This window comes from Halichoerus grypus, chromosome 7, assembly GCF_964656455.1.
Source record: "Halichoerus grypus chromosome 7, mHalGry1.hap1.1, whole genome shotgun sequence".
Taxonomy (NCBI): domain Eukaryota; kingdom Metazoa; phylum Chordata; class Mammalia; order Carnivora; family Phocidae; genus Halichoerus; species Halichoerus grypus.
Window position 1 is genome coordinate 9,770,348 of NC_135718.1, and position 11,629 is coordinate 9,781,976.

General features: G+C 46.6%; 1 protein-coding gene across 8 annotated transcripts in view; it reads right to left on the reverse strand.

The window, feature by feature from the left end:
- The window catches only part of TACC2 (transforming acidic coiled-coil containing protein 2), a 184,966-nt gene extending 174,783 nt beyond the window's left edge, over positions 1-10,183 (reverse strand). For 3 of the 8 annotated variants that reach the window (XM_078077031.1, XM_036070250.2, XM_036070252.2), the window contains exons 1-3: positions 9,511-10,182; positions 7,250-7,327; positions 988-1,047 (exon numbers count right to left, since the gene is read on the reverse strand). In XM_078077031.1, the coding sequence (XP_077933157.1) occupies positions 988-1,047; positions 7,250-7,282 (93 nt within the window). In that variant the 5' untranslated portion in view covers positions 7,283-7,327; positions 9,511-10,182. Of the gene's footprint in view, positions 1-987; positions 1,048-7,249; positions 7,328-9,510 lie in introns of all 8 variants that reach the window. The other 5 variants (XM_078077034.1, XM_078077032.1, XM_078077030.1 and 2 more) reach the window with 4 other exon arrangements.
- Between the last annotated feature and the right edge of the window lie 1,446 nt (positions 10,184-11,629).

An 11,629-nucleotide genomic window follows, 5' to 3' on the forward strand; every position in this document is an offset into this window, starting at 1 on the left:
CTTCCCGCAGAGCAGGGAGCCGGATGCGGGGCTCGATCCCAGGACCCTGGGACCATGACCTGAGCCACAGGCAGACGCTTAACGACTGGGCCACCCAGGCACCCCTTTCTTTTCTTTTTTTTTTTAAGATTTTATTTATTTATTTAAGAGAGAGAGAGAGCGCTTGAGCGAGCAGTGGAGGGGGGAGGGAGAGAGAGAGAATCTCAAGCAGGCTCTGCAGAGCTCGATCTCACGACCCTGAGACCACGACCTGAGCCAAAACCGAGAGTCGGACGCTTCACCGACTGAGCCACCCAGGCTCTTTCCTTAAAGCCAGGAACACGCCACCCCGGGCTTCACGCCCCTCCCTCGTGTGTCGGGATATCAGGGCAGGTGGCATTTTACGGTCCCACCTTGACCACACCCACAAGCACACACCAACCTGGCCTGGCATTCTCTCCAGGTAAAATCTCCTTGAAACGGATGCAAAGCTCCTGATTGGCCCTCCTCCCCAGGGGACGGCCAGCACTTCAGCCGGAGCGACAACTCCGGGGCTCAGGCAGCTGCCTGACGACAGGGACAGCGGATGCAGAACGCAATCTTTTCTCACGACACACCAGTTTTGCCCACGGGCGGCGAAGACGGGGCCGCGGGGCCACCGCGCCACCCAAAGCCTCGAGGACAAGGGAAAGCAAAGCCGGGGCGAGCGGGCGGTTAGTGCGGGCTCCCCGCGTCTGCGCTCCGCGGAGAACGTGAGCTTTACTGAGCGTCTGGGAGCAGGGCTGCTGTGCCGGCTCTTGGGCAGGCACCCCAAAATGTTGTCTTAAGAAGATCTAAACATAGATTGCAGATTCTGCTGTGTTTTACAGCTCCTTTGAGGTAGATGAAAGGAGGCAATGGGAGAAGGCGGAGCAAACCCCAAAATTTAAAGGAACATGCCACGCGCCAAGTGTGCAAAGGCCTAGATGTTAGGAAGGGGGCTGAGCAGCAGAGCACATCTCCCGGTACCTGGACAGCCTCGGGGTTTGGAGGCCACAGGATGACGTTCCGCGAGCCAGAGTTCTCTTGCTGAAAGCAAAGGAGTCTCACCGTTAGGAGGGGCCACGGTGAACAGGACCCCCCCCCCCGCCCCGGACCAGAGGGACAGTCTTGGCTGGTTTCTCTTCCTGCTAGGGGTACTCCCACCCTGCCCATGGCTACCAGGGGACATTAGTCACCAGAGGGAAAGGCACCTGCAGCCCGAGGGTGTAGGAAGAAGGCAAGGGTTGGCCCTGGGCAGGCCTGTCCTCATCCTTTGCCCTGATGACCGGGCTGGCCCTTGATGCCTGGTGTCTCATCTGTGAACAGGAGGACGCTTCAGACCCCTGCCTTTCCTTCTAAGAGTTCACGTGTAAGCAGAATGCTGGGACCTCCAAGTGCATCTTCACAGAAGATGAGCCCCTGGGAGAGGCCTGGGGGCGTGGATGGGGTAGGGGGGGATAGGGAGTGTGGAGGCTGAAAAACTAGTTTGGGGCAGCCTGCACTGATCCAGGTGTGAGGTAACAGGGTGTGCGGTGGGGGTGGAGAGAAGAAAAAAAACTGCTAGAAAAAAACTACATCTTGAACATGTTCTACGTATACTTTTCATCTTTTGAGAAAGTGCTCTAAGTGATATTGATGGGGCCATCACCCCCCTGGGCCCACCTTTCCCCTGCATGACTCGGGCTGGCCCATCAGAGTGTCCACATCTGGTGGCGCAGTGACGGATCCCAGCCAGGGCACGCGACACCATCAGGGCCAGTCCTCAGAGGGTGCTGACTTGGAGGCTGGACCGCTAACGGGAGGAAGTCTGGACGCCTGGAGCAGCCATTGGTGTTTTTGGTTTTGTTTTCTCTTCTGTTTCTACCAGGCTGAGGGCACCTCCCTAAGCACTCAGGCATCACGGAGGAAAGCAGAGCAAGATCCAGAGAAGACAGATCTCCAGCATCCTCTTTTGAACCTCTGGACTCAGTGACTGCTGAGGCTAGACCCTCTCTGTGGACTTCCTAATTCTATAAGCCAAATAAGCCTTCTCTGCTTATAGTCATTGGAGACAGTTTTCTGGCTCTTGCAACCAAAGGAAAGTCCTAATTACATAGAAATTTGAAAGGCTAAATGGCCAGGCCATTCATTTATTAATCATAAATCACAGAATGACTTATTAAATGGGGAGAATGGGAGTGAGTGGAGTCAGAGGTTACCTCCATATTTCTGTCTTGGATGGTAGGGTAGATCATGGTACTTGGGAGGGGGGACACAGGAGGAGAAAAGGATGGGGGAGGGGGAGCTTAGTTCAGGTTTGAGGAAAGTGGGGTGACAGTGGATCATTCAGGAGACAGTGGAAAGATGAGTCTGGAACACCAACCCCATGGCGGAGCCCCGATCCTATAGCCAAATGTACTTGTGCTTCATTCCCACTTGTTTCTCTGTGCAAGGCAAACCTTGTGCTGACCCTGGAATCCTAAAGGCAATGCCATCATGCCCCACTGGGTCATGTGTGACTGAGGTTGGAGCTGTGAAAATTTGCAATGGCAGGAAGACATCTCCTGTCTGCTCCAGGAGGGAACTGGGATTGGGGCCTGGCAGGAGGTGAGAAGTAAAGATCTGAAACATTGAACTATATTCATTGCTTGCAAGGACACAGTGAGATTTGGACCCCCTCATACCCTGATGAGAAAAGTATAAATAGGCATCACCCTTCTGGAAAGTATTTTGTATGTAGATATAGATAGATCTAGATCTAGTTCTATAGCAAGAAATTTGAAAACACCCTTTATTTGACCTAGCAATTCCATCTCTATGAGTCTATCCTAAGTAAACCAGCCTTTAATTCTGGACAGTGTCATTTAATAAATGATGAAGAAAACATGTAAACCACTTTAATTTGCCTGTATTCAGGTAGAAATTCATCTCAGATTCAGGAAGTTCAGCCACTGCCCCAAGGAAGTCTCTTCAAGCAGGTAAGACCAATGTTCCTCTATTCTAGGTTTTCTCAACCTTGGCACCTTTGACATTTTGCGAAGAATAATTCTCTGTTGTGGGGCTGTCCCTGTACCTTGAGAACATTTAGCAGCATCCCTGAGCCCTACTAGATACCAGTAGCACCTCCACTCTGGAGCTGAGATAGTAAACCTGCCTGCAGACATTGATAAATGTCCTGCGGGTGGGGGCAAATACACCCCCAGTGAGAACCATCGCTCTGTCGTGTTTGTAGCCAGAGTGGAGCTTACAGATGGTTTGGGGCCCAAACAGCTCTGCAAGTCTTTAGAGAAGGTATTGAATCTGAGCCACTTGATTTGTTAATCAGCAGGACTAAAGGCCAGAATATGAGTCTAGTGCCTGTACTGTGTCTGCCTGTGGAAGGTGCTGAACCAGTGGCCATGGCTTTCTTCACTCCAAAACACAAGATAGAACGTTCTTGTAAGTTAGAGGTTACAAAGAGGTAGGATGAGCCAACCCCAGCCAGCAGGAGCATCTTTTTGGCTCACAGAGTGTTTAAAAATAATTTAAATTAGTTGCCAACATTTTTAAAGTTGTAAAATTTCTTTACACAGCCTCTTCCAAGAAAATAGGAGAGAGCACTCCCCAACTCATTTTATGAGATTAGTTTTAGCATGATACCAAAGCCAGAGAAAGAAAGGAAAACTACCAAGCAATGTTAATTGTGAATTTAGACACAAAAATCCTCAACAACATGTTAGCAAAGCAAGCCTAACAGTCTTTATAAATAATTATACACCATGACCAAGTAGGATTAATTCCAGGTATGCAAGACTGGTTCAACATTCGGAAATCAATCAGTGCAATCTAACCTACCAACAGCCCAAAGAAGAAAGAAAGGTCATATGGCTATATCAATTGACACAGAAAAATAAAAAAAGCATTTGAAAAAATCCAATACCCATTCATGATAAAAATCCTTAGCAAACTAGGAATAGAGGGGGATCTTCCTTAACTTGATAAAGAGAATTTATAGGGATGCCTAGCTGGCTTAGTCAGTAGAGCATGCAACTCTTGACCTCAGGGTCATGAGTTTAAGCCCCATATTAGGCCTAGAGCTAAATAAATAAATAAATAAATAAATAAATAAATAAATAAATAAAGTTTAAAGAGAGAGAGGGAGAACTTATAAAATCCTGCAGCTAATATCTTACTTAACAGTGAAAGATGGAATGCTTTTCCCCCACAACTGGGAACTAGGTGAGGATGTCCACTCCGACCATTTCTAATTAACGTAGTACTGGAATTCCTAGCCACAGTAATAAGGCAGGAAAAAGAATTGAAAAGAAGAAATGCAACTCTCCCTATTTGCAAATACCATGATTGTTTACATAGAAAATCCCAAAGAATCTACAAAAAGCCCTTTGGAACTAATAAGTGAGTTCAGCAAGGTCACAGGATATAAGATCAACACACAAAAAAATCAATACACTAACAATGAACATGTGGCAACCAAAGTTAAAAACACAATACTATTTATAATTACTGCAAATAAAATGAAATACTTAGACATACACTTAAAACATATGCAGGATCTATATGCTGAAATTTATGAAATGATGATGAAAGAAATCAAAAAGAAGCACTGTGTGTTCACGAAATGGAAGACTCATCATAGTAGAGATGTCAATTTTCCCAGTGTATCTATAGGTTTAATGTAATTCCTATCAAAATCCCAGCAATGTATTTTTTAGACATAGACAAGCTTATTCTAAAATTTTATGGAAAGCTTTAAGTCCTAGAATAGCTAAAACAATTTTGAAAAGTAGTCAGGAGGGAGAGGACTTATTATATAGCAGCAGTAATCAAGACTGTGTGGTATCAGCAGAAGAGTAGACACATAGATCAATGGAATAAAAAAGAGAACCCAGAAACAGACCCACACAAATATGACCAACTGATTTTTGACAAAGGTGCCAAAGCAGTTTAATAGAGAAAGAATAGTATTTTCAACACACAGTAGTGGAGAGATGGCCATTCGTGGGCAAAAGAAAACGGAACAAAAACATAGAAAATGAACTTCAACCTAAATCTCATACCTTACACAAACATGAATGCAAAATGGATCATGGACTTAATATAAAATGTCAAACTATAAAATTTTTGGAAAAAATAACATAGGAGAAAATCTTCAGGATGTAGGGGTAGAAAAAGAATTCTTAGACTTGACACCAAAAGCACTAGACTTGACAGAAAAGGAAAAGGAAAAACTGATCAGTTGTACCTCATAAAAACTTTTGTTCTGCAAAAGATCCTGTTCAGGTGATGAGAAGACAAGCTACGAGTGGGAGAAAATATTTGCAAACCACAATCTGACAAAGGATTAGTATCTAGACTATATAAAGACTCTTAACACTCAACAGTTTATAAAAAACAATTAGAAAATGCATAAAAGACATGAACACATATTTCACCAAAGAGAACACACAGACAGCAACAAGCTCATGAAAGATGATCAGCAACACCAGTTATCATGGAAATGCAAATTAAAACCACAGCGACACATCACAACACACATATCAGCACGGCGTCACCAAATAGTGACAACACCAAACGATGACCAGGATGTGGCAAAACTGGATCACTCATCCATTGCGTGTTGCTGGTGGGAATGTAAAATGGTACAGAGATTCTATCTCACCGTTTGGTGGTTCCTTATAAAACTAAACATGCAACTAGCACATGACCCAGCAACTGCGCTCTTGGGCATCCGCATCAGAGAAACAAAAACATGCTCACACGCACACAAAAACCTGTATACAAATGTTCACAATAGCTTTATTTGTAATCGTCCCAAGCTGGAAACAACCAGATGTTCCTAGACCATGGAGCACAATTCAGCAAGTAAAAGGAGTAAACTACTGATACACGTAACTACCTGGATGAATCTTAAGGAAATTAAGCAGAGTGAAAAAAGCCAATTCCAAAAGGTCCTACACCGTGTGATTCTATTTATATAACATTCTCAGAAAGCCAAAATTACAGACATAGAGGACAAACGAGGAGGCGCCAGGGATTAGGGGTGGGGAACAGGAGGTGGTGAAAGGAAAACTGAAAGGAATCCTTCAGGTGATGGAAACGTTCAGTATCTTGACTGTCTCAATGTGGGTATGGGTGTGCGCTGTGGTTTCAAAAGACGTTACCCTGGGGGGAAACTAGGTAAAGGGTTCAGGGACCTCTCTGTATTAGGTCTTGCAACAGCATGCCAATCTACCATTGCCTCAACATGAGAAATTTAATTATAAATACTTTTATGATTTCATAGAAAAATACGGGCTTTTGACTTCTCTTGAAGAGATAGGACGCTCTTGTGACACTGGGTCTGCGCTCCCACGTGGCAGCCATCAGCCAGAGTTGATGGTGGTGCCTCCTTCAGACAATAGGACAGGATCCCTCCTGTTTGCCACAGTCCCTCCTCCTCCCTATTGTCTCACACACTGCCATTGACCACAGTTACTGTTTCTGGCCTGCTCCTAAAGACCGGAGTTTGCCATGGTTTTGTCTGAATGATTCCTGTGTTCCTCCTTGAGAAAAGAAGATTGTAGGGAAGAAGAAGGCAGAGGGAAAGCAAATTGCCTTACGCTGCCTTTCAGATCCAATTATCTCACTCAGAAAACTCAATACCATTAATCCAAAATTTCCACTGTGTGTGAGATAAATAGGAAAGCGTCCTCCTGATTTTGTTCACCAGGGCATTGAATTAAGTCTCTCAAACTGAAAATGGAGAGCTATAAAATTTGAATATATTTTAACAATCCCAGGTGTATGCGCAATTAAGCAGTTAAAGCTCATTCCTCAGTTGTGAAAACCTTCCCTAACATGGAAATGATAGTTCACGTTTAATCTGCTCAACATGGATAGATTTGAAGATCACTCTTTAAGGGCCATAACTTTATTTTGGGGAGGAGTGTGGATAAGGTTTCATTTCAACCTCCTCTGATACATCCACATAAGTAAACGGATGGGTGGTCACAATCCAGGAAAAATGTGCCAAACTCTTATTATTTTAAAAGCACAAAATAGTTAAACTAGTTTTTTTTTAATATGGTTTATAAAATCAGGGCTAGCCTTAATACAAGAATTCTGAAAATGCAAATGGTAAATGCTTCTGTGTGTCCGTATGTATTTATGCATAACCTGTGTTTTCACTTGTTCCTTCCTGGGTGGAGAGGAGATGCTGAAAAAAAGAAAATCTAGTCAAGGTCAGTCAAGGGACCCGTGCAGGTTGAGGGGTAAGCTCCCTGACACCCACCTGGCTTTCCGAGGTGCTGTTCTCATTGCCCATGGTGATTCAGGGGGCCAGCGTCCCTCAGGATTTTACCAGAAGCAACTAGAAGAAATAAAAAGGTATACACATGTGTAAAATTGAGGAAGATCTGAGGCTTTTTCTCTCCGCACCTCTCCCCAGACTCAAAAGCCAGATGATGGGAAATGTGGATCTCTGCAGTCACATCATGGAAAATCGCTTTTGAAGGGTTTTCTTTTGCGATATGCCACCCAGACTTCTTTCCCAGGATGGGCTGCTGTGTTTGTTCCCCAGCCCAGGGTTGGCAGCCGTTTCTGAAAAACGAGTTTGTCCCTGAGTCTGTGTGAACGCCAATGTACACACATAGGTGTATCCACAAACGGAGTGACAGGAGGGGCGCAGGTGCCAAAGAAAGTTCCAGGGGTGGCGCTCTCAGGGTGTTTTCTGCTCCTAATTGTGCTCCCTCCGGAAACGCAGAGTGTGGCACTTCCCCCCATCAAGTGACCACAGAGCCCAGTGTCGCACATTAGGAGGCTTGAAATCCATTTTCCTTCAGTAACATATTTTTTACTCAAAGCGCTTGTTTCATCAAATCAGTTTCGCTTCTGCACATATTTTTATGAGGGCAGAACGGTTTTCTTGGTGAGGAAAATGGGTTGCCGGGGCCAGACAAGGAATAAATCATCAGGTAAAGGGGCGGGCTGCCCGGACCACTAGACCCGTTCCATCGGGCTCGCTTAGCCACGGTGATGATTAATCACCGTCCTCGGGAGGAGCCTTCCCACACAGCTCACAGAGTTCCACAAGACCCCATAACATCAGCGGGACGGGGACTCTCACCCGCACTTTTTCTACACGGAGAAACTACGTTACGGAAAACTTGTAAAATTATCAACTTTTAGAGCTGGAGCCTGAGAGATTACCAGTCTGATCCAGGGGGGGAAACTGAAACCAGAGAAGGGAAGGGGGCTTGCCAAAGACCCAAGCTGGAAAACGGACTCAGTCTCCTGCCTTCTAACTCAAGATTTCTTCCACAGCAGTATTTGCTTCCACCATAGTATTTAGTGGAAATATTAGCTCAGAAAACCTCGGTGATTGACTCACTTCAAATAAAATTTGTCCACTGATTGCTCATCCATTCAACCAACACTGACTGAGTAGCTACCACGTGCTACACGTACTGAACAGTCACGGGAAAAGAAAATGTGAGTATTTTCAGCAGCACAAATAAAATGCCCCCAAATTGAGAAAACTGGAAGTGACATCACTGTAGTAGTGATCGATTGATTCTCTCACTCCAAACCCTTGGGTCAAAAGGATACAATTCCTTAATCCTTTCTTGCCATTTACTGTTTATAAGATGGGGGAAAAAAATCATACGCTCACTTACAGAACATTAAAATCTTCATGTATTTAAAATTGATCACTTCAGGGTTTTTTGGGTTTTTTTGAGGTTCATTTGGAAAATGATGCCTCATTAGCAAACAGTGATGACTGTTAATCGTTATGGCTGTTATCAATGATTGTCACTTCCCCATGCCCACGAGTTTAACCCACACGCAGTTGGGATTTCATACAGTTTGATATAATTTTTTTAAATTTTTTATTTATTTACTTGCCAGAGAGAGAGAGAGAGCACAAGCAGGGGGAGCAGCAGAGGGAGAGGGAGAAGCAGGCTCCCCGCTGAGCAAGGAGCCCAAAGCGGGACTCGATCCCAGGACCCTGGGGATCATGACCTGAGCCGAAGGCAGACGCTTAACCGACTGAGGCCCCCAGGCACCCCAGTTCAATGTAATATTAATTTTTGCATTTCATTCACCAGATTAAATTCAATAACTGCATTACAAATCAGAGCACCCGAACTAGCTTTTTATACAGGTAACCATGACAAAACTACTTCTGGCTCAGGGTGCCTGGGTGACACAGTCGGTTGAGCCTCGGATTCTTGATTTCGGCTCAGGTCATGATCTCGGGGTGGTGAGATCCAGCCCCGTGTTGGGCCCCGCGCTCAGCGGGGAGTCAGCTTGAGATTCTCTCTCTCTCTCCCTCTGCCTCTCCCGCTTGTGCTCACGCTCTCTCTCTCTCTCCCTAAAAAAATAAATCTTAAAAAAAATACTAAACCTACTTCTGGCTCAGTGTAAATTTCAAAACCACAGAGAGAAGGCTTGGCTCTTTCGGGAACTCTCTCCTGAGCTGCAGCACTGCCAGCCCCCCGAGCTCCCCCACGACCAGAAAGGAAGGCGGGTCCAGCTCTGCCGTCTACTTACATTCAGGGAACGTCTGGGACTTTGGAGGCTGCGGGCCCACGGGAGGTCTGCTTTCCAGCAATTGGACTTTCTCTTGCATTTAGAAGCAGGTGAGGCCTGCGCAGAGGCGCTGGCCCACGTCAGCCAGCTGGGCAGACAAGCCGTCCCCACCCTTGACACGGACGCAAACCAGCTGCGCCTCATACCTGAGCCGCGGGCCGCGCGGAGCCGCTGTGATCACACAAACGCGGAATCAGCGTTTCTGAGCCCATCGTGGCCCGGGCCTTTCACGTAGAGGATTTTCCCCGTGATTACAGGAGCAGGGCCCCTTTCAGAGAGGGCTTATCCAGACTAAAACTGGCCCTGTGACCTGACTGGCTGCACCTAAGCGATCCGAATCGTCCTGCCCGGCAAGCAGGGCATTCACTCTCCGGATCATTCACTCGCCCTTCACGCCGCAGAGCAGGGACAGACCGTCCACGGGGAAAAGGAGTAAAATGCGCGAAGGGCTTCCTGTTGGCACCTGGAAAAATCCCACCCGAAGTAATGTGGCAAGACAAAGAGAACTTGTGAAAATAGGATGACGCCAGCAGTCTGGCACCTGTTTATAGAGTGTTGTGTGGAGAATGTACTTACCGAGGCGGGGCTTGAGTCTCAACAAGTGAAGTCATAAAAAGCCGCAGGCTTGGCCAGGGCGCCGAGAGGCGGACCTGCCCATCAGGGTGGAGGAGGCCTTGAGGCCCTTGGGTGGGACCGATGATGGGCAGCCGCCCAGAGCCCCTCGTGCCCGGCGGCCTTCCACCTCCCAGGATTCCTCCCATTATCACCAGGCAGCCACTCTTCTGCAGGAATGCAGCTGGGCTCGGTTTTGTGAGTCTTTCTCTCTGCAGAAGCCCCTGATCCCTGCCACAGGGTGCGACCCCTCCTGGGAAACAAGTTGGCATTGCATCAGAGCCTCCCTGGAGACCAGCTGTCTGAGCAAGCTCGGAGGGGTGTCAGGAACTTCATGGAGGGGCATGTTGGATGTTGGGGGGAGGAGCTTGGTGCCCCCACTTGTGGTTCGGACAGAGCAGAAGTGTCTATGTTTCAACAAATGAACGGATAATCAAATTGTGATAGGCCCATACATCAGAATATTAATCAGCCATGAAAGGGAGTGAAGTTCTGATACATGTAACCAACTCAGACGAGCCTCAAAACTTACTGAGTGAAAAAAGGCAGAAACAAACGGTCACATATTGTGTGATTTCACCGTCCAAAAGAGGCAAATCCAGAGGGACAGAAACCAGGCTGATGGTTCGCAAGGGCTGGGGGCAGGGTGAGTAACTTCTTGATGGGTTCAGGGTTTTATTTCAGCGTGATGAAAATATTCTGGAACTAGATAGAAGTGGTGGTTGCCCAGCATTGGGAATGTGGTAAATATAACCACATTGTTCACTTTAAAATGGTTAATTTTGTGTTACGTGAATTTCGCCTCATGTGGCATGTTTTAAAGGTGTGTGTGTTTCATATCTTGGGGTTCTGCATCTACTATTGTTTAAAAAAAGAATTTCATGGGGGAGGGGGGCGGTGGGAGGAACGTCTGAAAACTGTTACTTTTATGTTTATTAACACCAGGTTTCTGTACAATTAAGGATTGGTGGGATGAGAAACAAGAATGTTTGCCTCCCCCGCCCCCCAAATCACAGGAGAATTCCTCTAGGGAAGAGAATCTTTTTAAGTGAAATATCTTGGATGAGCCAACTGGAAATGAAGAGAGGTCATTCAGGGGGCAACAGGGGGCAAACATAGAAAAAAGGAAGGGGAGGATTGGAGGCACACTCCTGGGGGAGAGAAGGAGGAAGAGAGGCTAGCCAACCAAAATGGCGGAGTCGCATAAGGACGTTGGAGGTGGGGAATGTTCAGGATTCAATTTCAGCTGTCTACCTTCGCTAGTGCGTATTCCTTCCATGAACCATCTCCTCAGTCAACTCCTGGGTGGCTACTGATACCACTGTCGCTGCCACTGTTGGTCCCATGACCACTGTCATGACTGCTGGATACTGGGCATTATCACTGACGCCCATCCCAATACCGCTGCCCAGAGGTGGCCACGGCCAGTGGGGAAGAGAACAAATAAATAGACCAACTTCTCAGCTTC